The sequence below is a fragment of the Ciconia boyciana genome, chromosome 5 (genome assembly GCF_034638445.1).
Source record: "Ciconia boyciana chromosome 5, ASM3463844v1, whole genome shotgun sequence".
NCBI classification, from domain to species: Eukaryota; Metazoa; Chordata; class Aves; order Ciconiiformes; family Ciconiidae; genus Ciconia; species Ciconia boyciana.
This window is the reverse complement of record NC_132938.1, coordinates 7,467,767-7,495,744: the sequence shown is the minus strand read 5'-3', so window position 1 is coordinate 7,495,744 and position 27,978 is coordinate 7,467,767. Positions and strand designations below refer to the sequence as shown.

Sequence of the window (27,978 nt, the reverse complement as noted above, 5' to 3'; positions counted from 1 at the left end):
TGGTCATCTCGGATGGTTGGCAAGATGACAATAGATACCTCAAAACTGCTGATGACGAGGTCTGCAATTAGCGTGATGGCTTCTCATTACTTGGGGTGCTATTAATTAAAAGAGTCTTAACTACTATTCGGACCTTGACTGATAATCTAGACCACCTTATGCATGCCTGCTTTCCACACACATACTTATCACCTGCTTGGACCAGGGACTGCCTTGGCTTTACTCACAAATACAGCTATTTCTAAGCATTATAGCTCCGTAGATGTGGACAAATCAGCGCTGTGCACATCAGCATTGCTCTGTCAACACGGGCTGAAATTCTGCCCATTAGCTGTATGGAGGATTGTAACAAAGACAACTCTGATTAATAAAGTCAGAGGCAAAAGATGTTTTTAGCCTCAGACACACTGATGAGAAAAACCTGACATGTACGCCGCAAACTCGTTGGGATCAGAGGCTAATTCTATTAATATCATTTAACAGAAGGAAGCCATAAATTGCTCAGATCAAACACACTTTTAACATCAGCCTGCCTGGCATTGTGTATTGCTTTCATTCCCCAAAATTATTTGTGCAGCAAACAGAGCTGCAGTTTGCTATTTGCATGGGTGTAGCAGCAGCTACACACTCCAAAGCATCTGCAAAGGATTGTGGGCTAAATGCATCCATATGTCCTGCATGCCTCGAATTTACACTGGCTGCAGCTCTGGTTTGCCGCAGTCTACCACAGGATGGAGTATGGGGGGAAATTATATATCCATACATATATGTATGAATTTCATGCTTACATCCATGGAAAAAAATCTTTTCATTTCCTTTAAATTGTGAACAGGTGTTGTCACCTTCTTAACTTGGCTTCTATGTTACAGCTTCATGAGGGGAAAAAAGAAATCTACCCGAAACAGTGAGGCTTTTGTTAGCCAGAACATGATGTATTGATAAGCATACTATAAAGTTTGTTATAAAATCAAATGAAACTAATAAAACCTAACAAAGATCTTGTAAAAACTGTGGACATTATACAGCATTAGCACTGAGTTACATTATAGATCGGGACTTGGAAGAAACAAGAGTGCTGCCCGGTTGTGATGTTTTCCAGCCTTTTACACCCATTCACCGAGAGCCATCAGTCAAATCACTTGGTGCTACGTTTTTGAGCAGTGATTTTTAGGATAGCTACAGCTAATACTGGCACTCACATCATCACCTCTTTATGGAGAAAGAGCTTTTCAAGAACAAATTATTATGGGCTGTTGTGACATCAATCTAGTGTAGCACTCATCAAAATGACTAAAACTAGTGAAATCGTTTTTCTGCAGCAATCCAGGAATAGTCAACTTTTCTTTTCGGAGTATTTCTGTCTCCTCCTTTCCTCTCCCAGGACAGTGGACATTTTCCAGGACTAAACATGCTGCATATGTGGACAGGGAGTTTGTTGGACTCTGAGCTTGTCAGACTCATTCTCCAAATGAGGAGGAAATGAAGCACCACTGAAATTCAGGGGATAGGAATAACTGATTGCTTTTAGATTCCTTTTAACATGTATGCTTCTGCTGTCCCTGGGCAACACCAACTTTGGTTAGGGTGTGTGTCTTTATGCGTACACTAATAAATACTCAGAAGGAAGAGCCCTCACTTGGGTGAGGGCATCATTAGTCAATGATGAGTCACCTCCAGTGGAAAAGGAGCTTAATTGCCAAGTGAACAGTTTTTAGCCTGCATTTGCACCAAAACATGAAAATACTCACATTTTATGTACTGAGCATCTCATTCACTCCTCAAGTCAACGGGATCAGTTCATGAAGATTGACAGTCTCTTACCACAGGCTGACACACAGGATCCACTCACGTGACAACGTTGCTTAGACAGGTCTTGTTATGAACCAAAGTCCTACCTGCATCTCCACAGAGGGGTTGCTGTGACCCAGTGACACCACGCCACATGCTGGCAAGAAGTCCTCGTGCAATGATTGCAATTGCTAGGCCTTGAGTAGTAAACTAAGGCTCCCCTTTTCTGCTCAGCTCCCAAAGGCCAAAAACAATCTGAGCTTTAATTAGCAACATAACCATTACTAAGCATCAGTGACTATGGCCAGATCCTCATCTGGTGTTAATCACACTGCGTATGCACAGGAGGCCACCAACGTAGATCCAGCTGCCGGATTGGGGCCTTAACAAATTAAACATGAGAACTTTGTTACTGTTTATTGTCACAAGGAATTCTTCATTTCCATATAACAACTGACTAATCTTCATTAGTCATGATTATATGCCCTGTGATTGTGTTAACGGTCCCACACTGGATGGGCTGCCTTTCACACTTTGTGATGAAGTAAATGTGCTAAAGAGAGATTGCTAACTCCATACCATGACCAGCACAAGCCACACCACCTTGTTCTCAAATGCAAATACTGCACCTTTTTTTTCTTTTTTTAAGTGTTGACTCATTTCAGTTTTTGCTTAGCATTAGCAGTCCCTTGGTGCACACATTGCTGACTCAATGTTGATTCACATCTTCTTGCTGAGCACATCTCTCTCTGGTCCCCAGAGCTTATTAAGAGGCCAAAACCCAAACATAAATGAATTTGTCATGCTTTTCCAAGATGGCTGGTGGCACCTGACTCTGTGCTACAAATGTTTTCTCAGCTTTTGCACTATAAATGAGTTCTGAGACACGGATTGATGACTTCATTGGAGAACTGTAATGCAAACCATATTTTACTGTACTCGACTTTTTTCACACAGTATTTTCTACTACTATGAGCAGAAAAAAGCACGTTAGAATAAATATCCATTCAGACATTGCCATGATTTTTTTTTTCAGGATACTTAATGCTGACTGTTTAAAAAAAAAAGGTTATTTTAATGCAAATTTTTCACACATGCCTGTTATCAAAGAGAGCTGTCTTTGGACAAGCTGTAAAAAAGCATAAAATAGCAGCTGGCTCAGCAGGAAAAAGCTACTTTAAAGATAAATCATCTGATGTCAGGGAAGATTCTCAAAGCAATCAATTGCAGCAGACAGACAGCACACATTCAATAGTAAATTTGATTTGTTTGAAAACGAGATGTAGCTCAATTTCTGAACAGCCCATTAGAGGTTTAGGACAACAAGCTGCACCCTTCCTCCTGCTCTCTGCATCAAGATTTTATGACTCCACAGCCCAAATGGGGCCGTGTGGCTTGGTCATTCAGAGGGCCACGCACCAGAGGGGGGTATGAACTGGATGGATGGTGGATTCTTCACCAAAATCTTGCTCCAAATAAACCCAAATAAGAGAAAAAACAATTGCAGCAGCAAGAGATACAGGGCAAGAAAGAGACACAGTGGAGCAGCTGTTCCTTGGACTTAAATGTTCATCTTTTTTGTGCTGAGATGCACCCAAGCAAGATGTGTCTTTGGCAGTTTACAAACTCCGAGCGAAGCAAGAAGTCTACAGTGCAGAGATAATCCCAAACCGTACTCTTGTTGCTGCTTCCTTTTTCTTTGCTACAGAAGGTAATAAGAAACATGCATGCAGATGCAAAAATAGAGACAGTTTGATCTTTCATCACTTGGTTGAGCAACTGATGCAAGATGAAGTATTTACTGGCAGCACCTGTAGCAATAACCCTGCATGTTGCAATGCTGGCACACCTTGCAGGATTTGGCCCATAACACTTCTGCAAGTGAAAAGTCCTCTGTGTTGTGCATTAGTGAAAGAGGTCGTTATACTACAGCATAAATATTTACTAATAGTCCTTCCTACAGCTGTTCATCAACAATTTTCCCTTCAGAGAATGACCAGACTTCTGGAACAAGTGATACTGTTTGTTACTGCAGAAAGAGATGGTAATGGAGGTTGTCCAGCACTTCCTTGTTAGAAGACTTTGTTTTCAGTTATTTGTAAGTCAGGCAAATCTCACCCATTTGGGCTAAGATTTCCCAGAGAGGACCTGACGGCTGGAGCGTGCGATGGCTCCATATGTGCAACCTCACAGTTTCTCCAGGCTGGCCACAGCCTGATACAGGCATCAGTTACACCATCACGTGCTATTTTTTTTCTGCAGAACATACCTCCATTCAGCACACAAGGTGGACAGTTTTCAAATAATGAGCAGCTCTTCAACATTTTGTTTCTTCCTCTTTGGCCTTAGGCTTCCTTTTAGAGCACACTGGCAAGGAAGTTTTATTCTGCAGTAAAGAAACCGCAGGTTTCAACCAAGCATCTAAAAACAAAATAAAGTTACTTTTCATACCTGTAGGTTAAAAATCAGCTCTTCTGAATGGATTCAACTGGGAAAAAACCCTTAAAGATAAGATTTTCATGGACATCATTGTACAAATAACTTTTTGGGAAGGTACAGCACATTTGTTTTGATGAGCTACAGATAATTCTCCACAATAGGGAACCATTGTACTTAACAACTGCAATGCTGATTTAATACTGATTAAAGAGAAGTTCCTCTTCCAGCATTTGTAAATCTGTCTGCAGTGTAATTGGCATCCCAAATCTTGTGGTAAGCCACAAAAACTATTAAGGCTGGCTAGGAAAGGAAATTGTAGTTTTGACTTATATTGGTTATCTGCTTTTACTGGCTTACATTTCACGCAGGAGTGTATTAGAGCAGGATTCCTTGGATCTTTGGGATCCGGGCCCTTCAGTCTGAGAAGATGGGGAAATAAGCCGGGCAGAAACCAATTGCTACCATCTGGGTTGGCAAAACCTTTGTCTGAGAAGCAAGATCAAAAACCTAGAATAAGAGAAGACTCCCTTCCAACACAGCAGCAGGAAGACACTAAATTAGGAAGAAAGGACTTCACCAAGTGTTATGAAGGAGAAATAGTCTTTTAGGGTGAGATTTAAGAGGTTTAGACTCAACTCTGAGCCACAGCTCATATTTTATGTGGTCTTGGACTAATCACCTTGTCTCTCTTTGCCTTAGTTACCATCTGTAAAATCACAGTAATCCTTCTCATCCTCACTTACAGACTGAGAAGTCCTCCAGCCAGGCAACATGTAGGTATGTCTACTATACAGGTAGAGGCAGACGTAAATTTGTTCTGCTCATGCACTGAGCTGGCTGGTTGCAAGCAAGATCTGTCATGAAAGCCACAAAGAGACATTCAAACAGGCTTATATGAAAATTATTGCATCTCACAGAGACCAACCTGCAACGTAGACAAGGGAGCTCACCTCTGGCATGTCTGCCGGCACCTACTGGTGTTGGCGGATCCACTGCTCTTTTTTATTCCTTTGTACAATGTCACAGATTTTTGTTGGTTCTCTATACTCTAATGGAATATAGAGACTAGTCAGAGTTAAGATTAATAAGAGTTATATAGCACTGAGTGCAGGCAGAGAGATTCAAGACAGCTGAATTTTAGTCTCAACTCTCTGTAGGACCTTGCATAAGCCATCACCTTACCCTGCTGCTGTGTACACCTATATAACACAGGTGTGACAGCTCCTCACTTGCCAGTGGTGTGGCAGAGCTCAGTTAAAAGCATATAGCATAACTCCAAAATCTTTCAATAAGCTATTGTATAGATTCCAGATATTACTGCTTAAATTCCCAGAATGTTTCATGTCAAAATGGATTTTATTTTTTCACGTCCCAATGTTTAATGAATCATTTGATGCTGTTCTAGATTTAATACCTTAACCACCTTGCTCATGTCTGACACCTGCGTGGTTTTACATGTTTGGTGTCAGCAGTAAAGCTGGAATAAGAGGGCTTTTTCTCCTTTGAAGGAGTGGGAGAATAGAGAGGCCATATGGTTCAAAAGGCCACTCTGCCTAATGAAGTTTGTGCTTTCCGGAGCACAAACAAAACAGCTCCATCAATTTGATCTTCATCCTCAAAACTGACATGCAGTTGGTCTTAAAACACTGCCTCCTTCTCAAAAATCAACAAAGGATTGATTTGCTCTCAGCCAAAAGCATTTTCACCAAGACGAACACGAGCATCTGGCCAATGCATTAAATGTTTGGATCCTTTGAAAGAATAAGTCAGTGATACCTTGTGTTCACTTGCAGAGCTTGGCAAGAAAGACACTAGGGGAACATTTGTTTTCAGGGGAAATTGTTCTAGTGAAAAGCAATTGATTTGAAACATTACGTGAACACATCTGTACCACCGGAGACGAGGGACAGAAGTAATTCGTCAAAAATGGTCTGAGCAACAACAATGCACAAGGGTACACTGTGAGACAAGGAACGAAGGTGCAAAGAGTCTAAGAAGAACTGGTTTTAGCCAGCATTCGAACAAGGATGCATGGAGGTGAACGATAACTCAGCCCATACGTCTGCCACACATTTAGTTTAAAGTTACCCTTTTCTTGGCACTTGGTGATCAATATTTGTTTGCATAGGGCTCAATCTCACACCCACAGAGGCCAGTGGGAGCTTGCCATTTCCTTCCATAGCTGCCCGATGAGGCTCCAAATAACTAGTGTTTGTGCCCAGGGCTTTTCAGTGCCAAATATAATGAACACTATTGTTCTTAACACAATTAAATTTGATAATCCAATTTCCTTGAGCAACTGAATTGGAGTTTTTGCCTCAATCTTTCCTGAATTCTAGTCCAACTTTTACCCTGTGCCTCCTGGCTTTTCCCTTTCATTTGTTTCTGTTGTGCTACCAAGAACAGTCAGAGCCTTTGACTCACAGATGCCTCGATGCCTCTTTGCCTTGGAATAATGGGAGCTGGCTTGGGCCCTGAGCTTTGTAGAAGATACTGGATGACACAGAAGATCAAAGACTTTGGCAACCTCCACATACTGCAAAAGCACAAGCAGGACTGAAGCAGGCTCCTATAACGTTCCTTTTTCCACACCAAACAGTCTGGAAAGCAGGTCCAAAAGGAGCCTGTATAGACATGACTCTTTATAGACTATTTCCACTTCACCCTTTTTGCTCAGTGTAACAAAGAAAGATGGATGGATGTGGATAGGAAAGAGGTGAACGAGGAAAACCACATCCACAAACTACGTAAACTGTAAGATGGCTTTTGCGGCTTTATCCCACTGATGCTACAGAAGTCATACAGCAAGAGGGTTTCCTTTACCTAAGCATCTCTTTCCTGATAAGACATTTACATTCTGGTCTCTCTCCCACACTGTCCCTGCAGCAAAGTGCGTTCTCCAAGAATGACCCTGTTATCGGGTGATAATCCTCCATCAAGCAGCACCAAGTGTTTGTTACATGCTCTGAGTCCACAGCAGCCCTCCTACTGTGAAGGTGAAGAAGAAGAAATAGAACAAAAACAGGCCAAGTGCCAACCAGTAGGCAGCTGGAAACTGCCCTAAACTCTGTCCTCACTTCCACTGTCTGAGAGAAAGAGAACTTTGTAGACCAGATACTGGGGGTGCTGATCAGACAGTAGGGTGAGCAAGATACCTAATGTCATCCCCTGCTTTGTAACTGTCCCCTTTGCTCCCTCAGCATCCTCCAGCATGCCAAATTTCATCCAGCTCTTTCCCTCCTCACAGACAAGGAGCAATGAGCATATTTCTGTGGCAGCCATAGCAGAGGAATCTCTGATTACCCAGAGAATTGTCTTTGGGGGCCTTCAGGAATTCTCAGCCCAGCAGGTGACCCCAAAATCCCATCCCCAGGGCAAGAAAGCCCTTTGAAGACAGTCAAAAACACAGCCAGAGAACTCATAGTCACCAAGATGGCATTTAAAGCTTTTTTAATCCTGCCTCCACCAAGGGGACTTCTCAGGAATCGAGCATCCCTGGGTCATATGCCAGCTCTGAGCTTTGTTTCAATCTAAATAATATTATTCCTGAAGACACCATGCTTTGCAAAAGCTCAGTACATGGATCTTCCAGCTATGCGTTTTTATATGGGTGCCTTAACATTTGTTTTGAGAACTATCCTGTTCCAACAGCAAACATAAAGATCAGCTTGACCTCTCCTTATCGCATAGCCTTTCCTGTGTGGAATTCATTGTGATCTGGACCCTAGTGACTATTGCATCATTTCTGTTTATTTGTAACCTTTGGCACTGCGTAATCTTATCTGCATGCAGCCGGCTGCAGCAGAAGATGTGCAGCAACATAGCCAGCTCTGGCAATCCTCAAACACTGGAAAAGGCCAGTTAAGAGTGGAGGTCAGTAAATGATTAGCAAAGCAAATCTGCAATCAGTGACAGCTACATAGAAATCAGCTCGCTCTCTCCCTCCAAAGCGGGTGAGGCCTGGCTTTTGTCCAGCTCTACTCACCAATCACGATGAGGGTGTAGTTCACATTGGTGCTGCCGAAGCCATTGGTGGCTTTGCAAATGTAGGTTCCTGCGTCTTCGCTTTCCACCTCCTTGATTTTCAGCCCTTGCTGAAGGATTCGGAACCTTGTCCAGCCACTGTGGATAGTGCGTCCATCCTTCATCCACATGGTGAGAGGAGGGGGGTCGCCCTCCACTGGGCACAGGAGCTTGATGGTCCTCCCTACCCTCACAGACTGACGGTGAATCACTTTATCGGCAATCCTTGGGGGGCCTAAGAAAGAACAGAGGGAGGAAGAGTTGTTATTGCTTTTGCCAGTGATATAGCACCAATTTAAAGACCAGTCATTAATCAGGGCATTACATGGACTGCTATACAGAGACATAGTGAAAAGTGCTTACCAAAAATCACTTACAACCAAGACTAAAAATGCTGGCAAATACAGAGGGATACAACAACAGAGATACTGGTTTGTGCAAGACCTGAATCTGTAATCTTGCCATCAGCAGCAGCTCGTGCTAACGCACCAGGGAAGCCTAGTTCTGAGTCGCTTTTGCTTTTCCAAAGCACTCTCATTTTCCTATAGCAAGGAGGAGTCCAATACACAAACTATTCAGCTGTATTTGGTAAAGCAACTGCAGTTGTTTTAAACTTAACACCTATCCTGAAGGCAAAATTAGTAACAGCACTGGTACTTAAAACAAAACACTCCCTCCCCCAAAAAAGTTATAATCCTTCCATGTTGTATGTACAGTAATTCCCTTTAATAGTCACCAGATGGGCTTTATCTGAGATGCATAAGACTGCAGTTGTCGGACATAAAGCATTCATTGGGTAGCACTTCACCGAAAGATACAGCATAGCTTGACGTTAACATTGCCTATAGTCCAAAAGAAGATATTTTATAAATTGCCTTGGCAACCCTTCTGGTTTGACCCGACTGACAAATATTTGTTCTTTGTAAAAGGTGATAATTTCATGCAAAACAGATTGTCCCTGGAATGCCACAGAGTGAACACACTGTTTGCCACATAACAGGATGTACTTGGACAGGCCAACGCTCAGAAAAAAGAAGTGATAAAGACTCCAACAGTGGGAATGGACCCGTAGCTGAATTCAAACTTGAATTTCTTCCCAAGGCTCTGAAAAGTTGAAGCAGAGTCTTTTTTCTGCATCTGCCTTTTCTGCCTTTTCATTAATTGCACAAGTTCCCCACACAAACTGCAATACCAATGCTCTTCCCAGAATAGTCTGTTAATGGGCGTGACAATAAGTGCGCTGCTCTTGCAAAAGGACAAAATGTTTTGCTAAGGATTGCTTGTGGGATTTGGAACTGTTCCCTCATATTTTATTCCTGTTCCTAGTGTTTTGCAGGATTGGATCCACAAGGGATAAGCTACAGAGCTCATATTTGCACTTCCTCATGACTAATTCCTATTATTCCAATGTCTGCCTGAATTTTCCCCAGCATGACTAAGGCAGTACATACAGTCCAGCTCATGAATGACTACAGAGCTGCTGTCGCAGTTACTCAAGTTGAATCGCACCCATTAATTTCGCAGATTTGCTGGTGAGCAGAAGTGCTGCTCAAGCTGAGAAAAGAGTCATGAACTAGCTTGAAACTCATTAATTAGTTTAACTAAGAGCCTGGTTAAACCAATGGGTCTTAGACACACTCAGATTCTGACAAACTGCTGAAGATGCAAACTGGGGATCTTGAGAGCACTTATTCTGAAAAAGTCAGTCCCTGGCAAAGAGAACACCCATCGCTGCACAGCTTCTGCAGACACCTGTGGGACAGCGTCTCAGAGGTGATGATGCCCTCCCAAACTCCAAGGGAACTGGCAAAACGCCGTGAGAAATCCTGCCTGTCCAGCTCTTTCTAAGCACTGCAAACCACACTGTTAATGTTCTTCACCTTGGGAGATCTCCAACCAGCTCTGTGGATGGAGAGATAATCCCAAAATCCTTTGAATGCTGATCTGACACAAGTCGTGTTGCTGAATCTTTTGAAGAGGAAATCCACCCATCAGGAGGGGTTGTGTGTGTTGGCTTTGATAAAGCAGAATTCACCAACACCAGGTGAGGATCCAGGCCCAAATTCTGCTACATTTCTACGTGGTGCAGCATCTCACTCAGTGTAAAGGAGCAGAAATGTCCAGACAAGTCCACAGCCTTGTTGAAATTCCGCGTTGGCCCTTGGAGAGGTCCTTTCTGACCTAAAGCCCTACCAAACCAAGTCAAACTTTAAGAGTAGCTTCATTGCAATCTACTTGTGAGCCAGGATACTACTCCGTGCATATTCAAATGGCAAAAACAGATCTATAATTAGTGCTGGGGAAAAATGTTTGGTGCAGGGCAAGCAGGGACAGTGGAGAGAGAGCACCCTCCTCCCAACTTGGAAACCTGCTGTAGCTCCTTCAAAATCCCTTTCCTTCCGACATTCTGGTTGACTCCTGATGAATTTTGAGACCTGGAGGAATCAGATAGTTTCCCAATCACGTCATGTGCCTTGTTGGGGCAGGCTGCACAAGCGGCTCTCCTGATGGCACCAGCGTTGCCTCTGGATCTGTCACATGTTTGGGTCAGCGGTAAGCTTGGTCCTCCTAAATGCCATTTTCCTTTGATTGACCTTTCGTTCTGAGGAATTGTTGGATCGCTCTCTGTCACAGGATCTATTCGCAGACCTTTATGACATTTAGAAAAGGGTGCGTTTCTTGAAGCCTTTCTGCCTGGAAGAAAAACACTAGCACAGTCCTCTGCAGCCCTTCATTAGCCCCTCGAGTGACTTTCTCAGGATGAGGAAGAAAAATTTCCCCCCACTCTTTTTCCTGCTCTGAATTTTGCTGGATACAGCTGCACGCGCTTCTCAATGAAGTACAGCCTCAGGACATAAATGTTAAAACCTTGCTTCTGTTCATTTGGTGTTGTAAATATTCCCATTTTATTACCTGTTATCTTTGCGTTAATAACTTTCTGCGCAAGCAGTACTCTCTCTCTGGAATCAGTGCCTTCACATATGCCAGAGGCTTCAGAGGCCCTGGCAAGCCAACGATAGCTGGACCTCCTGTAGATGGCTACAGCAAGAATAAAATGTTGATATCATCACGGATCTCTCTCTCTTTCTAATGTACAGGCATCCCCTGGGTCTTATTTCACTACATATCTGTACAGCCCTGCCTTGGGACTGCAACAGTGACGGATGAATGCTTTTCAAGTCAAGATACACTTTGGCACATCTCACCACTCTGCGCTGTCAGTATTTGGAGGGGAGGCAGTGGAGAGGGGGAAGTGTGTTTTGCAAAAAGGCCCTTCTGCAACATCCCCTGTGCAGCGGGTGCTGCTGACACAGAGCTGCCTTGCATGGCATACTGCAGAAATCCCAGACTATCCAGATAGAAATGTATTCCCCCTCTGAATCCATACATTAAGCTGCCCAGAACCCCTCAGGTTCCCCTGGAGTTTAATTTCCGGGGCTTCTCTATGACAGCTCTATATTCTACTATATGAACAGAGCAAAAAGATGTAGTAAAAAGATGTTGAGCACCTCAATTTCTTATGCGCACCATTGGTACTGAAGGGAGCTCCCCATCTTGCAGAACTGGCCCATAACATGCCAGGGGGGTGGCCATGAGAGCAGCGTGCCCAATAGTTGCCAGGTCTCCCAAGGCATTGATTTAGGGGTGTCCCTTGGCGGCTGCCTCCCGCGGGGCTGGGGCACGCGTGTGCTCACAGCTGAGCTCAGCGGCACGGGAGCAGAGCCCAGGGCACAGCCCACAGCCCTGCGGGCTGGATACATTTCTACAGCTGCTTAGAGAGGCAAAATCCCAGGAAAGCACCTGCTGCTTCACCTACAGCTGCCAGCGAGGTAAAAACAGGCTGAACCCTGGCTGCTGCTGACTTCCCATCCCTTGCTGCTGCTGCCGGCTTCTGTCCTGTGTTCTAATGCAGCATTAAAAAGCAGACGCAATTACTCCTCAAGCAGCCAGTGCCACAATCTCACCTGTCCTAGACTCCAGCTTCATGTTGTATGTGAGCAGAAATGATCTAATGTATTTTGAGAGCAATAACCTATAGCTGTGCTGCCGCTCTTGCCTTGTTTGTGGGTTATGCATTAGGGCAACACCACAAGAGCTGGATAGCAACACCAGAAGGGATTGTTTTGAAACCTGAAATCATTTTGTTTAACCAGATATTGTTAAAATTGTGAATTCATATATCTACCAACACACATTTTTTAATGCCAATATATACCATCTTTCTGGCTATGGGGGGGATCCCGTGAATTGCCATGTGCCTGCATCCATGAGCCAAAGCTCCAGCCTGGATCCTTTCAAGACAGAGCAGGAGAGAGCAGTTCTCTGGCCCTGCGTGTAAATCCTGGGGGAAGTGTCCTTACGTCATATTCCCCCTGATTTCTTAGTCATTAGGCAGTGATTCTTGTAAAATCAGCTTTGTAAGTGCTGATAATCTGCAACCTCTGATGCTCCTGGAGACAAGAGAGAACTTCCCGCAGCATTTTGCCATGAGATAGGGGAGAAGGGGCAAAAACCAAGGCCCCAGGTAGGTATTCCACCAAAATTGGTGACACAGATTTTTATATGTTTTTATAGTCAGGAGGGGGAAATGGTGGGGAGAGAAAACAACCACCATTTCTTGCTTCCAGTCTTGCAATTTTCCATTGCACAAAGGCAGCCCTCTACAGCCACAGGGCACTGCTGAGAAACAGCCTTTTTAGCCACACCATGCTGGAGAGGGTGCATCTGACTTCACAGCCTGTGCGAACACAAGGAGCTATTACCATAAATTAAGCTCTACCTCAACACAAACCCAGTGAGAGCAAGTTTTATTCAGTCCCCTTGTCCTCAACCCAATAGTTTGAGAGAATAATTTCTTAATACTTCGGCTGAGGGGGAAGGGTGGGGTTTGACATCCGTGGATGTGACTTGGGAAGAAGTGACGAGAATGCAGCTGCCTCCCCCTGTGCCTGGTTGTTATTCTTTCTCCAAATACAAACTAAATATAACTTTGCCCCATAACATTCAAATCATTTTAGTTACTAGAAGGGATCATGCCTGGAGTTCCAAGGGCCAGGGTGCAATCAGGCTTAAAATATAATTTAAACAATCCAGACCCTACATTTTCCACCAAGTTATTTCCTTGCTTGTAGTTTCCCCATCTGCAAATACATATAAGTACACCCAGAAAGAAACCAACAGTCCCAGCCAGATGCCAAGTTTTCTGTTCAAGATCATATAAGCCCAGTCAAACATTAACAAGGAAATGCCGTGATCACCTCATTTGTTTTAAATATTTCTGCTCATATACACGCAGACAAGTGTGCAGATTTATTTGCCTCATTTACGAATACAAGCAACTGGAATCTCCATTCTGTTCCATTATATAAAAGACAGATCCTACACCTGTCTTACTGAACAGCTGGGCAATTTTCAATTTATATCCTGCGATACTGCTCTCCACTATCCTATACCGCAGAAAAGCCCCACTTGCTGCTCTGCTGCTGGGACTGCTTTACAAGCATTCCTGTTCTCCCCCCCAGTGCCTTGGAAGGGCTGGTGGTTGCCACTTCTTGGCAAAAGGAGTTATGTAAAACCCAAGAAAGCCTCTGTGCTTTAGCAAATAGCTATTTCCGGGAAGCAGCAAAAACAATTTCTAGAAGTGGATTTAAGACGCAACAGTGGAATAGCCTGGAGCTTCTTGTCCATATTTCTCACAGTCAAAAACACACACACATGTAATTATATTTTCCTGGACTGCATTGCAAAGTTCATGCACTCGTTCAACTCATACATGTAGTAAACATGATTTATAGCTCTGTGTGAAAACCCTCTAGATATATGGTGTTTTGATAGTGACTCGAACCTAGAGCTATAATTTAGTAACACCTAGCAGTGAAAGCTAAATGATTTCCCACTCCACATTCCTAACTTTCCATGAACCCCTTTTACTGCTAACCTGGGGAGGAGATACTGCTTCTACAATTGTTTGGACTTAGCCTTGTTATTCCTTCAACTAAACTGCACACTAACGTCAAGCTTCACATATGGTGAACACACCAGCACTGACCCACGTCCTATGAGACCATTTGCCATGATACAGTTCAAAGTGAGCTTTATTAACACATTAAACAAAATTACAAAGAGGAAATTCCAAGGAAGGTCAACCAGCCTGGACAGTTTCTTGGAATGGAAAGTAATTTATAATATCCACATACTGTATTGTAAAGTTTATAAAGAAGTTAAATAAGTTTTAAGAGCCCCATGGGTTATGTATATTTTATTATTTAATACCGAACACATTCACTTTCCATGAAGATAAGATTTCTTTTGATGTGCTGTGTTAGCAAATTAGCAAAGTCATTTACCATGAAGCACCCAAACAACGCATCAACGCATGCAAGGAATTAACATCAGGGACTGGGGTATCACAGGCAGTGTGTCCCTTACGAAGAGAATACAGCAAAGCAGAGAAATCTTTCCTTATGACAGTAAGATGAAGGAGGTGGACAATGGCCACATACCAAATCACTCGTTCTGTGTGAACACAATCGTTTACACCAACACTTGAGGCAATGTTTGGCCTTCGCCATACTCATCACTGTAAAACCTGATCCTCCAGAGTCCTTAGTACAAGGATGGTTCACACCAAAGTTGATTTCTTTCACCTCTCCCATGTTTCAGAATGAACATGGATGGCTGGAAAGGACCATCTAGAAGCCATGTTTTAAACTTGCTTCCAGGGTTGGTTAACTTGGGATATCCATTGCCAGAAAGCTGGGCTGGACAACTCCTGCTTACAGTAGGAGTTCAACCCTTACTACAGTAGTTTAACCCTCTCTGCAAGACTAACATGCGGATTATACGCTTACACTCTCTGCACATCATTATTATCGTTATTTGTGTTGGCATTCAAGCTGTAATGATGGATCAATGGACAGAGGCCTCGCTATGCTGGGGGCTGGACAAACACCTACCAAAGAACAAGTTCCACAGGGAATGGCTTACAAAGCAATGATGGCAAGAGTTTCAATTAACATGAGTTCCTCAGAGAGAGGAACTCTTGGCTCTCTGCACAGTGGAAAGCCATTACATGGAAAGCAGAAATGATAAAAATGCTTTTTGACAGAGATGAAAGGATGAATGTTTTGCCCATGTATACCACTCACTATTGGAATAAGCAGTTCAAAGGACTGGTGAATCCAACATCTTTTCATATTTTCAAAACAAAACAGTCTGCATTTCCAAAAGGTATGCATTAGCCAAGTAGGGGTCAGCATAGGGGTAACTGGGCCAAATGCTTTGGTATGTGACATGAGGAGATCAGATTAGATGAGCTAATGGGTCCTTCTTGGCCTGAAAACACAGGCGCCCACAGACAAAAACAATGTTTATCAAAAACAATCAAAAGATTAAAGAAAAAAACAACAGCATCTCTGTAGAACAAAGACTCTTAGAGAGGAACACAAAAACACCACAAGTATTTGCTGACCAGCCCCGATGACTGATCAGGCTTAGCTTTAGGAATAGCAGACTGTTTGCAGGAGCAAGTTCTAGGCTCGGACTGCACAGCTGAGCCCAACAACGTGATGGAGAAAACAGCTTTGTGGATTCATTTTACAGCAAGTAAAGTGACATATTTTCTCTTTCTTCCCTACCTCTGTGACAGGAGCTGCTTTCCTGATGACATGGATATTTATTGATAGCACAAGGAGTGCTTGCCATATTTTTACATGAGTAATAACTAGCCCCTTGGGTGAAGGCTGCCAGTAAATTTTCTACTCTAGATGTTCCAAAAATAAGAAAAATAGAATATTTGGGAACATGTTCCATTTAATTAAGTGCCCTGCATACACATTTCACTGAGATTTAATAAAATAGTTATTGTATGTTAAACAATTGGCACTTGATTATTGCATAGATTTATTGCAGTTCAACAACAGTAGATGAGATACGTATCTCTTACATGGTTTTTAAATCCTTTGAGCACATGTTTTCAATAATCAGTTGGTATTTATTTAACATGAAATTACCATCTTATTAAATTAAATGTGCATGGGTGACATTCATTTTCAAGTGTTGCTGAATATTTTTTCAGCAGCAAAAAATAGTAACTTTATCCCTTAGGTTTTGAGGTAGCAAACGCAGAGGAGAGTTAGGATTACTTCAAATTACTTTTGAAGAAACAGATTTTGTATGCTAGAAGGTTTCTCTTCTAGCGTGGAAGAAAAGATGTTATTTATTGTTTCTTAAGTGCTGCCAGTGGGCTTAGCATGGGCCAAAAGAGAGGACTAATATTTCTACTCTAAGGCTAAAATTATACTGACGGCGCAGTTCAGGTATGCAGTTCAATGAATAACCAGAAAACCTTTTTTAGAGAAGAGATAAGTACAACAAAGGTGTGTTGGCACAGGTACCTACACAATCTACCTTTTTCAATCCCATTCAAGAAGGCAAGCCCATCTGAATAATGGCGTTCCTAATTTGCTTTTTCTAAAGAAATGGCATTAAAACATATTTTCAAGGTTCTGAAATCAAAAGGCTTTTTTTTAGCCCCCTGTTTCCAGGAAGGACAAACTGCCTAATTCTGGAAGAAAGCTAGAAATCCTCTGGCTTGAGGGAGTTAGAAGGATCCAGAACCTAACTGAAAATCCTGCCCCATAGCCCCAACCTGCTCTCAACAAATCTAACCCAAACCCGCAGCATCTCCACCACAAGTCACACAGGGACCATTCCTGCCGACATAAGGCATCTGTTTGCTTCCCATAATCTCTGGGAAACAATCCAGCCAGGCAGCCCTGAATTAGCTTCTGGGGTTAATCTACCCCAATTTTAACATAAATGCTATTGTACTTTGCCCTTCCAACTGCTTCCCAACCATGCAAATCCTGCTTCACGAGCCTAGTGGATTTCCCAGCCAAATCGCCCACCATCTCCAAGACTTTCAGCAAAACAAACCAGACACTCTGCAAATCTCAGTTTAATTCACTTATTTTGTAACAAAACTCCCCTTCGAGCCACCAGTTGCAATCATGTTCCAAAACCCAAGGAAGACAGGCATTTACTTCTGAGCCAATCTGCTCTGGTTTTTGTCCCCTTCTTTGTCCCCCCTGCCTATGTGCGGTATCCTGTCGCCTAATCATTTTATCTGAACAGGTCCTAGAAAATAGGATGCCCAAGTTCACGTTTGGTGACACGGATTCCCCTTGAACTTTTGTAGTCAATATTTAACCCAGTCTAAGCACAGTACAAGGCTTAATAAGTAATTAGCCGTTTCCCTTATAGACAGACATTTGTGTGAGCGCTGCACAAGCAGGAAATTGTAAGTGTCATTGTTTATGTCTGCAGGGAAACAGAAACCACGATGGTTGACTCCGTGCCATATTCGGGAACGATGTGAGCAAAGATCTTTAAATAGTTGGTTAGCCTTCCTGCTAGTCCACAGCGGCAAGTCTTCGGCCATACACTGACACAGGGGCCTTTTTCATATGTATCTAAGAATTTGGTTTTCCTCAAAATATTCTTTAAAATCTTTTTTAACAAATTTCTCTCTAAGGGATGAAATTGGAGAAGACTTTACACTCTTCCATCCAATGCTGGTTTCTACTGGCTTTTCCCAATACCCAAGATGGAAAAGGTGTGATTAGGGCATTAAGGGCTCAGAAAAAAAAAATCTTGAACACTCACTCTCAAACAGGAGACACTGCCAAAATATCCATAAGCCTTTTACTGTTGGGAAATCAGTGGCAGTGCCCTACATGGCAAGGCTGCTCTCAGCCCTCTCTTTGCTCTGCCCTCGTCACTGGGGGCTTCTAAGTTTGGTCACCACAAAAACGTGGTAACAACTGTTTGTTGGTGACCACAAAGAGATAAACACCGTGGTATTTAAGAACGGAAGATATTTTCAGAGGCTTCTCTAAACCAGAAAGCACTTCGAGCTGAATGGCTGCAGAGCAGACTTGGTATGGAGTGTTTTGCAGAAATGTTTTTCTATCAGAAAATGACATTTTTGTCAAGAACCAAGACTTTGTCCGGTTTTCTCTTTCAATATTCCCTTTTTCAGTTTGAGAAATCTTTTGCGTCATAGTTTTGGCAACTTAAAATAAAACACATACAAACAAAAAAGTCAGGATTTTAAAAGTATATTGATTAAGCAATGGTAATTTTTTTTATGGGTTGCTGTATCACTAAAATATGAAGACAGTTTTGATTTGGGACAGGTATAAATTAAAATACATTAAAAAATCACAAGGGCAAATATCACAAGGGCAAATATATATATATATATAAAAACCCTTGTTTGCTCCAGAAGAAAAATTAAAAAAAAACCCCTCATCTTGCTCCAAAAGAAAAATGCAAACCAGAGCTGACTTTCCACCTTCTAAGACAGCAGCATTTTAAAATTTTGCCTGAAACCATTCACCATCGCCCTACCAAAACCTCCAGTTCATGGCAGGTATGATGGAAGTGCTCTATCTAGCTCTCTCTAAATTAAACTGTCATCATAAGGGTCTACCTTACATGTGCCTACATGAGGGTTTTCGTTTGGACCAGGGGTGTGCTTTGAAGTGAATACTTTGATCATGTGCACCAATTATAGTTTGCTTCACATCATGAAACAGTTTTGGTGCACATGAACTCAGTTGCTTTTTTGAGCTGCAATTGAGAAATTGAGCTGCAAGGTGTGCTCCAGTTCAGATGGGCATTTAGTTCATAGGACCAGATTAGGGCTATTCTGAAGTGAAACACCCCTCTGAAATGTGGGCGTCAGGTCCTCAGCACCAAATACTTTGCTTTACAGATCCAATCTTACCAATCCCCACCAGCTGCTAATGCAGACACAGCCAGCAATTGCTAGCTGGGTCCCCGGTAAAACAAAAGCAGAAGCTGTGCTCTTGGATTTCCATTAATGATCGCTCAATCTACATGACCAGACTGGAGCTAATCCAGAATAAACTCCTAAAATGCCTACAGTGTGAACAACACCTCCTCAGCACCAAATATTTCACCTTAAAGATTTGTTCCTGTTGTGCCATTCTACAAGCTAACTTGGACACACCTGTACATCTCTTCCAGGAAGGGAAAATACTTAAATGCATTTTAAAAGAAAGTGTTCACAAGGTTGATTTAGTGAAAACTTACATTTAAACTCAAGAGAGGCCAAGTCTCCCGTGCATATGAAAACAGGGAAACCATCACTGAATTCTTATAGCATTCACATCTGGTTCCTGCTCCCCAGACACTGAAGGACACACTACCTGATGTAAAAGCACATGATACCCGATAGTACTGGCAGGAGCCAGGACTTCTTAATGCATGAAACCTTCATATCTGCAGAATATTATATTGTCAGATCTCATATAGGAAACAGCCTCAGCTCCAGGCCATATTCAAAGGAAAGTAGTAACATTTTCTTCAAATGGATTGACCCTGGCCCAGTGCCACAGCACAGTGTTAAAACATGCGACGATGCCTGCACAAGCCCATGCACAAGTGAGCGCCAGGCTATGAAAACTCGAGTTATCACTGGCACAGTCTGAGGGCTCAGCTGGTGTCCTGGACAGAGGCTACTCCAGATTTCTGCAGCCTGCCTGCAACTGGTACAGCTTCAAACAGATCCACTTCCTCTGCTCCTCCTTTTCTGCATGCCGACTTGCTCACGACAACAGGGTTAGTGCACTCGTTAAGTGGCCTTTAGAGTTTTTCTAGTAGGAGATAGTAAAGACTTGTTGTTCTGTTAGGCTTACTATATCCAATCGCACTACCATGGTTTGTGCCTAGGATTGCCAGGTGCTTTTCCGGACAGTCCCGGGACTGTTCAGCTTCTAAGATCAGATAAAATCAGTGCATTTCATCTGGTACATCTGAAGCTCTGCTGCACCTCTTGCTGCTCAAAAGCTGCTTCACTTCATCTGGAGGAAGGTATTTTTCCTGTGCCTCTATTGCACATCAGTGTGGCATGTCTCAGGATAAATGGTATTACCATACCAGCACCTAACACTGGGTATATTCTGCCTAAATTGAAACACTAAAAATAAATATTTAAAATATAAATCAATTTAAATTCCCCAAACTATCCAAAGGATTTGGAAATATTTCTCCTTTGCTGAAGATCCCATATTGTCTGCCTTTTATCTCTATAAATCTGCATGAGTAGAAAGATGGTGCTAATTATTATCTGCTACACAAGCAAACTGCCAACCCCCTGTTATTAGCACAGCCTGTGACTGTCAGTGCGGTTGCTTTATATGAGCTGCCCAAACTTCAGCAGCTACAGAGCGTACCGGAGTTCTGCTGACATCGATTGCTCTGTAATTTCAAATGACGTCACTCCACTGGCGGGCTGTGCACTGGTATGTAACGTCGTATCCATCAGGTAGATAGAGCTACACTGGAATATCAATTAATGCGCACTCCTATTACCTCACGGTCTGGTAATGTACAGCTACCTTCCTGCAAGCGTGTGCAGGGGGAGAAACCTGGAGAGCGTAACAGCTATCTAGGAAAAGCTGCGCATGGAGAAATATTGTCTCGCCGCGTGGTTACATAGCTGCTTTATCCTCCATCGTGTGCGTGCGTGTACCAACACACGCACATCACATCAGCTGTCAGCAGGAATTCCTGACTGCAGATTAAAGCGTTGCCACAGTCTGCCTGCTCAGCCTGTCCTAGTCAATGCATATCAGAGCAAAGCGTCCACTCGCATAAAGATTTCTGAGCTTCTCTGTTCACAGAAATAGGAGTTTTTACTGTTGCAATGACTTGAACTTGTTCTTGAGAGAAGCCACATCAGAAATCACTTCTCTGCTGCATGCTGGCATTTCTAAGTGAGGAGTCAAGAGGTCAAAACCCAAGGTCAGAAAAAAGCAGACATGCAAGACCCCTTGCTGTACCTGTGGCTGGATAAATCAGCACTTTCCTAATCAGTCGCTAATCCCCTAATCTTTATTGCATGTAAATTCCAATCCCTTCCCAACGGCTGTGCCATAGTAATCTCCAATCTGATTACAGTGAAACCCCTTCGGAAGACTCATTGATAAAAGATGGAAATGTGTAAAATCAATTTGCTATATATCACAAACAGCGCTGCACACCCCTTCAGGGATCAAAGAACTGCCGTCAAATATCAACAAATAAAGGGCAGTTAAAAACGTTTTTTATCTACTAGTGGATTTGACTATTTGACAAAAGACAAAATTCCCTTCTGAAGGGAGAACCAGGGCATTGTTTTACATACAGTAAAGGATTAGTTGGTGACTAAGGCAGAAAAGGCAGTGTAAGAAAGGTCGTCATTAAAGGCCACGCTATAAAAGTGCAAGGGCAAAAGACAAGAGAGCCTAGATGCACTTAGACTCACAATTTACTGGCAGGACCTCAGACTCAGCCAACGATCTCAGCTTTACCTCTAGAAGGTACAGCAGGAGCAGTGTTGGCATGGAGTGGTTGGCCAATGAATTTGTCATTTGGTATTTATCTTGACAAGAAGCAATAATCATTGGTAGGGCTGGTAGGCATTGGTAGGAAAATGCTTCAACTTTTGGTCCTGAGCTCAATCAAGCTTTGGGCTGAAATGCCCCAGCAGTAGGGACCACAGCTCTGGCCCACTGGGAGCAGCCTGGGCTCCATCATTGCTAAGCGCAGTGGTTTTTAGTTTTGAAAACAATGGAAAATTGATAACACTTATAAAAATAAAATATCTTGGCAGGATCTCACTCTCATATCACTTTTCTACAGTGGGTAGAAAGGAAGCCAAAGCCTCCTTTGTGTAACCCACCAAAAGATACAGAAAAATATTAAATTAAAAGCAAGCAGATCCCAGTCTACCTCCTGTGTTTCATCCATTGAGGGGAATTTGCCAGAATTCACCATTTCATTTTTTAAATCTTGTGATATTAGGTGCTTGTTTCTTAATGTCTCTTTTCTGAGGGCATAATCCTGAAGGAGAATCTCCTGTTTATTTGAACATGAAAGGAAATTTGTGACCTTTGTGATCGTGCGGAATCACTAAATGCTCTAAAAACAGGAAGCAAATAAATAAAATCCAATTTGTTGTAACATCCATGCTATTTAATCCAGAGTACTGGTTTTCTGGGGTTTGACCCAGGAGTATTGAACACGCAGGATTAGTAACGTGAATGTTTCCCACGGATGTGTCCCATGTGATTTATTTAAGCATCTTTATGACATGCATTAACAAAAAGCTACACTGGCTGTGGGATCCAATAGCTGTAGGATCTAATACAGCTTATGCTCCATTCACCATAGAGGAGAGTATAAGCAGGTGTCTCTCCTAGAGAAACTGGTATGCTACAATCAACAGGAAGCTGGCTCATATCCCCAGATGTTTGTCATTATGGGAAGGGGGGAGAAAGAGGGACGTTAGGATCCATAAAACCGCGCTGCTACTCTTGCAGCACCTACAGTCCAAGAGGGACTTCAGTAGCTCAGCTCTGCCATTGATAAAAGTTTTACAAGACCTCTGCTCCAAACAGCCCTGAAATCAAAGGTCTGTTTACTTAGCCTTTGCTTGCTGGGCTGTAGGATAGTGCAGGGAAGATCAAAGCAGAGACCTCGTTTAACATGTCCAAGTACACAACCAGCAAGTCTGTTTATGTTGGATTCCTACACACTGAGTGTGCTGCTGTCTGTCAACACTTCAGGCTCATTTTCGGCAATATTGGGTGAGGAGGGAAATATCGAGAAAGGCCCCACAGATTTTGGTCCTGCTGAAACAGAAGTGGAAGTCAGAGCAAGGAGCTCTGCTTTTAACTGTGACTGCCGAGATCAAAAAGGAACTCCTTGCAGGAAAAAAGAAGTAGACCTATGGTCTCCGCTGAAGTGCTACACCATGAAAATGCAGCTAATGTCTGCATGAAGAGCTGCAAAAGACAATTTTGGTTCTGTATTATTTGGGTCCCACCTGTTTCTATTGCTAATGCACAGTGAGACTAAGGTACTTGGTTTGGCATTGGTAAGGGATGATGTCCTGTGCATCTCATGCACAGAAAGAGGTGCAATAGCCATCAGCAATTCACATCTTCCTGCAGTCTCCCATTGATGCCTGTACAATCCCACTCTGGGGATGTAGAAGCTTGCAATGACAGGCCATCTGTTCACCATACGTAGTCTCTCTTTCACTCCCACTGCTGGGGTCTACCAACCAGAGATGGTTTTGCAGTTACCAAAAAGGCAGGAGGACTAAGAAAGCTTAGTTTCCAATGGTCCTATATTCTGCATCTGGATTTCTCAGCGCCTATTAAGGGGCAAGAACCTGCTGCCACCTCCATTTATTTATTTGCTTGTTTGTTGCTGGTGCATTCATCTCCCTCTAACATTTAGAAAAGTCTGAAGCCATGCAATGGCCTCTGCCTCAAGCATGGTGGTAGTGGGACGCAGCACTATTACAGTCACTCCTGTCTACATGGCTTCCCATTTTCACAAAGTTTTTAAGAACTTATTATGTCCCACATTGCTCCTTCTCAGATACATCTGAAATTGGCTAATAGGCTGAAAAGCTATTGGAAGGGGTGGAGATGGATCAACCCTCAAAAAATGTCACCACATGGACCTCATCTCCTTAGGACAACAGGACAACCTAAAGACCAGCCTAAAGATCAGCCAGACAGGGGTAGGTACAAAAAGGGCACTCAGACAGAAGGAAGTAGCTGGTTACTTACTTAGCTTTGGAAGTAGGGCTCTTTGAAAGTTTTCTCTGAAGATATAACCCTATCACAGCAGAACCCTCACCAGAAAATCAATATCACAAAAGTTAGGGCAGTTCCACTTTTTGCTGATTTCTTTTACTTTTCTTGGTGTTTTTGTTAAAGTTTCCCAGGAGAAAAACCCTCCCATGTTCTGACCAGTGTTGCTCAGAAGAAATGGAAACTCAGGTCCTGCAAAATATGAGGCAGTCTGTAACCAGTGTTAGGAAACCAAGTCTACCAACAGACAGCTTTTTCCGGAGCTGCCTCCTGCAAAATGCCCAGCATCTCCTTCTGAAATAGCTGAAAAGACCACGGGCAGAGACAAGGCACTGGACTGCACAGCCCACAAATGAGCCTAGCACAGGACTGGTATTCAAAATACATGATATATACTATTCCTCCATCTCCCACATGCTTTCCTTCTGACCTCAGCTGGGAAACTGAGTCATTTTTTGCAAAGCATTGCATATGTGCTTTGAGATCCTCAGCTGATGGATCCCAGAGTGGCACTCCTGGAGCAGAAACGGAGCCACTCGGTCTGAATGGCTTAGGGGTAGACTTGGCAGTGTTAGGTTAACGGTTTAGTGGAACATGGTTTAGTGGTGGACTTGGCAGTGTTAGGTTAACAGTTGGACTCGATAATCTTAAAGGTCCTTTCCAACCTAAATGATTCTCTGATTCTATGAGTTAGACCAGTCTGCCATTTGCCCTAGGAAAACAAACCACACAGCTGACGACCAAACCAACAGTTAGTTACCGTAGCTTTGATCAGACAGGAACCAGCAACATATTTCAACCGTACACGCACCCTATTCCCACTGCTATCCAGGGCGCTGATCAGTTCTAGGTGTCTTTAGGGCAAAATTGCTTCAATCTTAACTCCCCATCTGAACATACCACTTCCAGTGGTTCCCTCCCAAACTTGCTCTTTTGCACTGATGGGAGGAGCTCATGCAGGAATGAGCAACAAAGTAATATCTGCTTCTTCCTCCCTTGGCTTCACAGAAGAGTAAAATTTTATAAGGACTAAAAAATTATAAGGAACATGTGGAGAAGACCACACAAACTGTAGGCTGGAGGAGTCCCGTTAGGTCTCCTTCCCATCCATCTCACTGTACTATCAACAGGACCGACCCTTTAAAACAGAGACAAGTAAAAGGAAAGAAAGCCTAATGGTTAAGATACTTTCTTAGGTCCTTGATTCAAGTCAGACAGCGAGGGTCACACAAAGTACCGAAGTGCCACAACTGCACACAGGGACATCTCCCTCTCATGGGGTGCTGTGAGGACAAACAGAAGATTGCCAGGCACCCTGTGATGAGGGGAGTGCAGATGAGTACCTAGACAGACATGCAGGTTTCTTTTAAATGAAAAAGAAATCTCACCAAAGAGTCTTCCCAGTCTTGCAGGCGGATGTTTTCCCTACCCGGGCAATACAGCCCGCTTTGCTCCACCTTATTCCAGTGCCTCCAGTCAAAATCCTCATCTACGCTCCTGAACTGTTCCCTCCCCCTCCTCCTGGCTCCAGGATCCAATCCCTTCATACACTTGTAGACAGTTATTGTCCCCTCAGGTGTCACTTAGCCAAGCTATACATACATTTACAAGCAGCTCTTTTAATCTTCTCACATAAATCAGTCCGCCCAGTTGTCTGATCCGATCATCTGGGCCTGTCTCTCTCTGTCCGGACGAAAACCTTGCCTGTCTCCCTGACATCTCATGGATGTCGAGCTGTCAGCTCAAGCTCAGAGCTCTTAATCTTCCTCCCCCTCCCCATCTCCTTCCTCAATTGCTGCAGACACCACTACCGTCCCGCCTGTCGCTCAGGCCCACAGCCTGAGTGTTATTTTTTACTTTGCTCTCCCTCTAGCTCTCCACATCCCGGCTTGGACTGTGAGCCACAGAGTCTTTCTGCAGCTCATTGATAAGCCCCAGCCTTGGCTGTCCATCCACTTGCTTGCAGTTTGCATCCAGGCTCCGTCATATTTCATCACAACTCCTCTGCTCCAGCCTTACAAAACACACTCTTGCCTCATTCATATTCATTTTTTTCTAGGCACCGCTCTGGCCACATCTGCTTCGCTTCGCATCTAGCTCTCCCTTTCCCTGCCACATCAAATGGCTGCTACTTTTCTTCACTTGTCAAGGCTCCTCCTGGCCTCTCCTCACTGTTGCTATCACCTCTTCCCTACCAGAGGTCCACCCTCTTCCAACTGGCCCAGAAATCCAGGCTCTCTCCTCCCTTTTTACATTTTTCAAAGAAAATCATAGGTGTTTTCTGCCAAGCTGCCTGCCTTGTGTGGGAGCAGCCACCCATCAGCATTGGCCGAGGTGCTCAGCTCTCTCCCCACACGCCCCTCCTTAAAGCTCTCCTGCACCAGATACCCAGGATTGCAGGTCAGCAGCTAAGCCTCACACCTCTGCTGATCCTCATGGTCGGCACCATCGCACGGCTGCTTTGCTCCACCCATCTCCCCATCTTCCTGCCATCATCATTCATCTCGTACCCCCAGGTAGCTCTTTGGGTACAGCCTTCTCGTGTTCAGACAACACCTTGCACAGTGGGGTGAAGGCCCTGAGCACCGCAACGACACACACAAATCACGCTAATCACAACAGCTCCACTAGTACCTCTCTGCTGATTATCCTCATTTCTGCATCCACAGCATTAAAGTATAATTGCATTTTAACAAGCTTCATTAGCACATTGCCTGAGCCAAGCTTAACACAGTCCAAGCACCCGAGGAAACCTCACGGTGCTTCTTTTCTGCTCAATATAATTTCCAAGGCTTCTGTAACCTGATTTGTTAGGAATAACCTCAGGGCTGTAAAGCTTTTCTTCTGCCATCCAGCAATTAAGGAATAATTTGTCACGGAGCAAGTCAAGCTGCAGGGCAGGAAAGCCCTGTGCAATACAATGAAGCTGTGTAAACCATAGCCCTCGGTGCAGGAACAAAGCGAGCATCTCTCCCCTCCTCCTTCGTTAGCCGGGAGCCTGTGCTCAGCAGCAGCTCCTGTAAATGCTGCACGGTCTCCGAAGTAATGCAATTCCTTGGCCCGCAGGCAGAGAAGTGCCTGTATGCACTCTGCCAGCATACACTAACTGGGACTCTGCCCCTCCTGCACTTTTTTGGACATTGTGCGGAAAGGTAAACAGCAAGTTGCCAGACCGTACCATTGGCATGAGCTATATAATGGAATAGGATTAAGAAATGGGCTGCAAAGCTTTTTTTAGCAAGTTTTATGAAGCTCCAAAGGATAACTGAAACCCCATCATTTCTAAAAAAAAACCTACCCTGGGAAGAAAAATGTTAGTATCTTAAGAATAAGAAAGAGTGAGCAAAGGTAGGTGATGAGCTTCCAGCACTCTAGTTGCCTTGAACTCACTTACTTTGCACACACTGCTATCCATGACAGGCACGAGGCACGGCACCCTGGGCAGACCAGGGCAACCTGTGGTGCATACGCGACAGGATCGGGACATGATCCCGGGCAGCGGCTCCCAAGCAGGGACACACTTGGCATTTCAACCATCATTTATGGTCCAATAATTGTTCGTGTAGCCGTGGGCAGATACACACACATACACGGAGGAGAAAACAGTTTCACATTAGAAAGAAGGAAGAGGCAGCTCTTATTTCTATAGAGTCCGGCAAGTATTTCTGTCTGGCTAAACCTTTACTAGCTTTAAAGTTGTTTAAAACTTTCTCCCGTTATGTTAGTGACATAAAAGTCAAACACTTTCCCAAGCATTCCTGGAGAGATGCTTCCTGTTTTGGTGAGGGAGAGAGGGTATTTTTAAATAAAAAATGATCTGACTATGCTCACTGTGTATTAAGCCCAGTCACAAAACCAGAAGTAGTTTTGCAGATGGAGGTTGTTACCTGATTTTTTTTCCTTAACGCCCGTAGTAGCCAGATTAAGGAGCTGCTAGCAAACCTCAGTCACTGTTTCCAAAACCATACATAGGAACAGTGTGGCAGGAATAGAAAGCTATAGAGTATCAACCACTACAGGGCCCCAGACAGCTGTCTGTGAAAGCAGA

The 27,978-nt window shown here is 43.5% G+C and overlaps 1 protein-coding gene across 4 annotated transcripts in view; it reads right to left on the bottom strand.

Moving 5' to 3' along the window:
- The window catches only part of FGFRL1 (fibroblast growth factor receptor like 1), a 185,510-nt gene that overhangs the window by 87,991 nt on the left and 69,541 nt on the right, over positions 1 to 27,978 (bottom strand). For all 4 annotated transcript variants that reach the window (XM_072862145.1, XM_072862144.1, XM_072862146.1 and 1 more), the window contains one exon: positions 8,213 to 8,485. In XM_072862145.1, the coding sequence (XP_072718246.1) occupies positions 8,213 to 8,485 (273 nt within the window). The remainder of the gene's footprint in view (positions 1 to 8,212; positions 8,486 to 27,978) is intronic.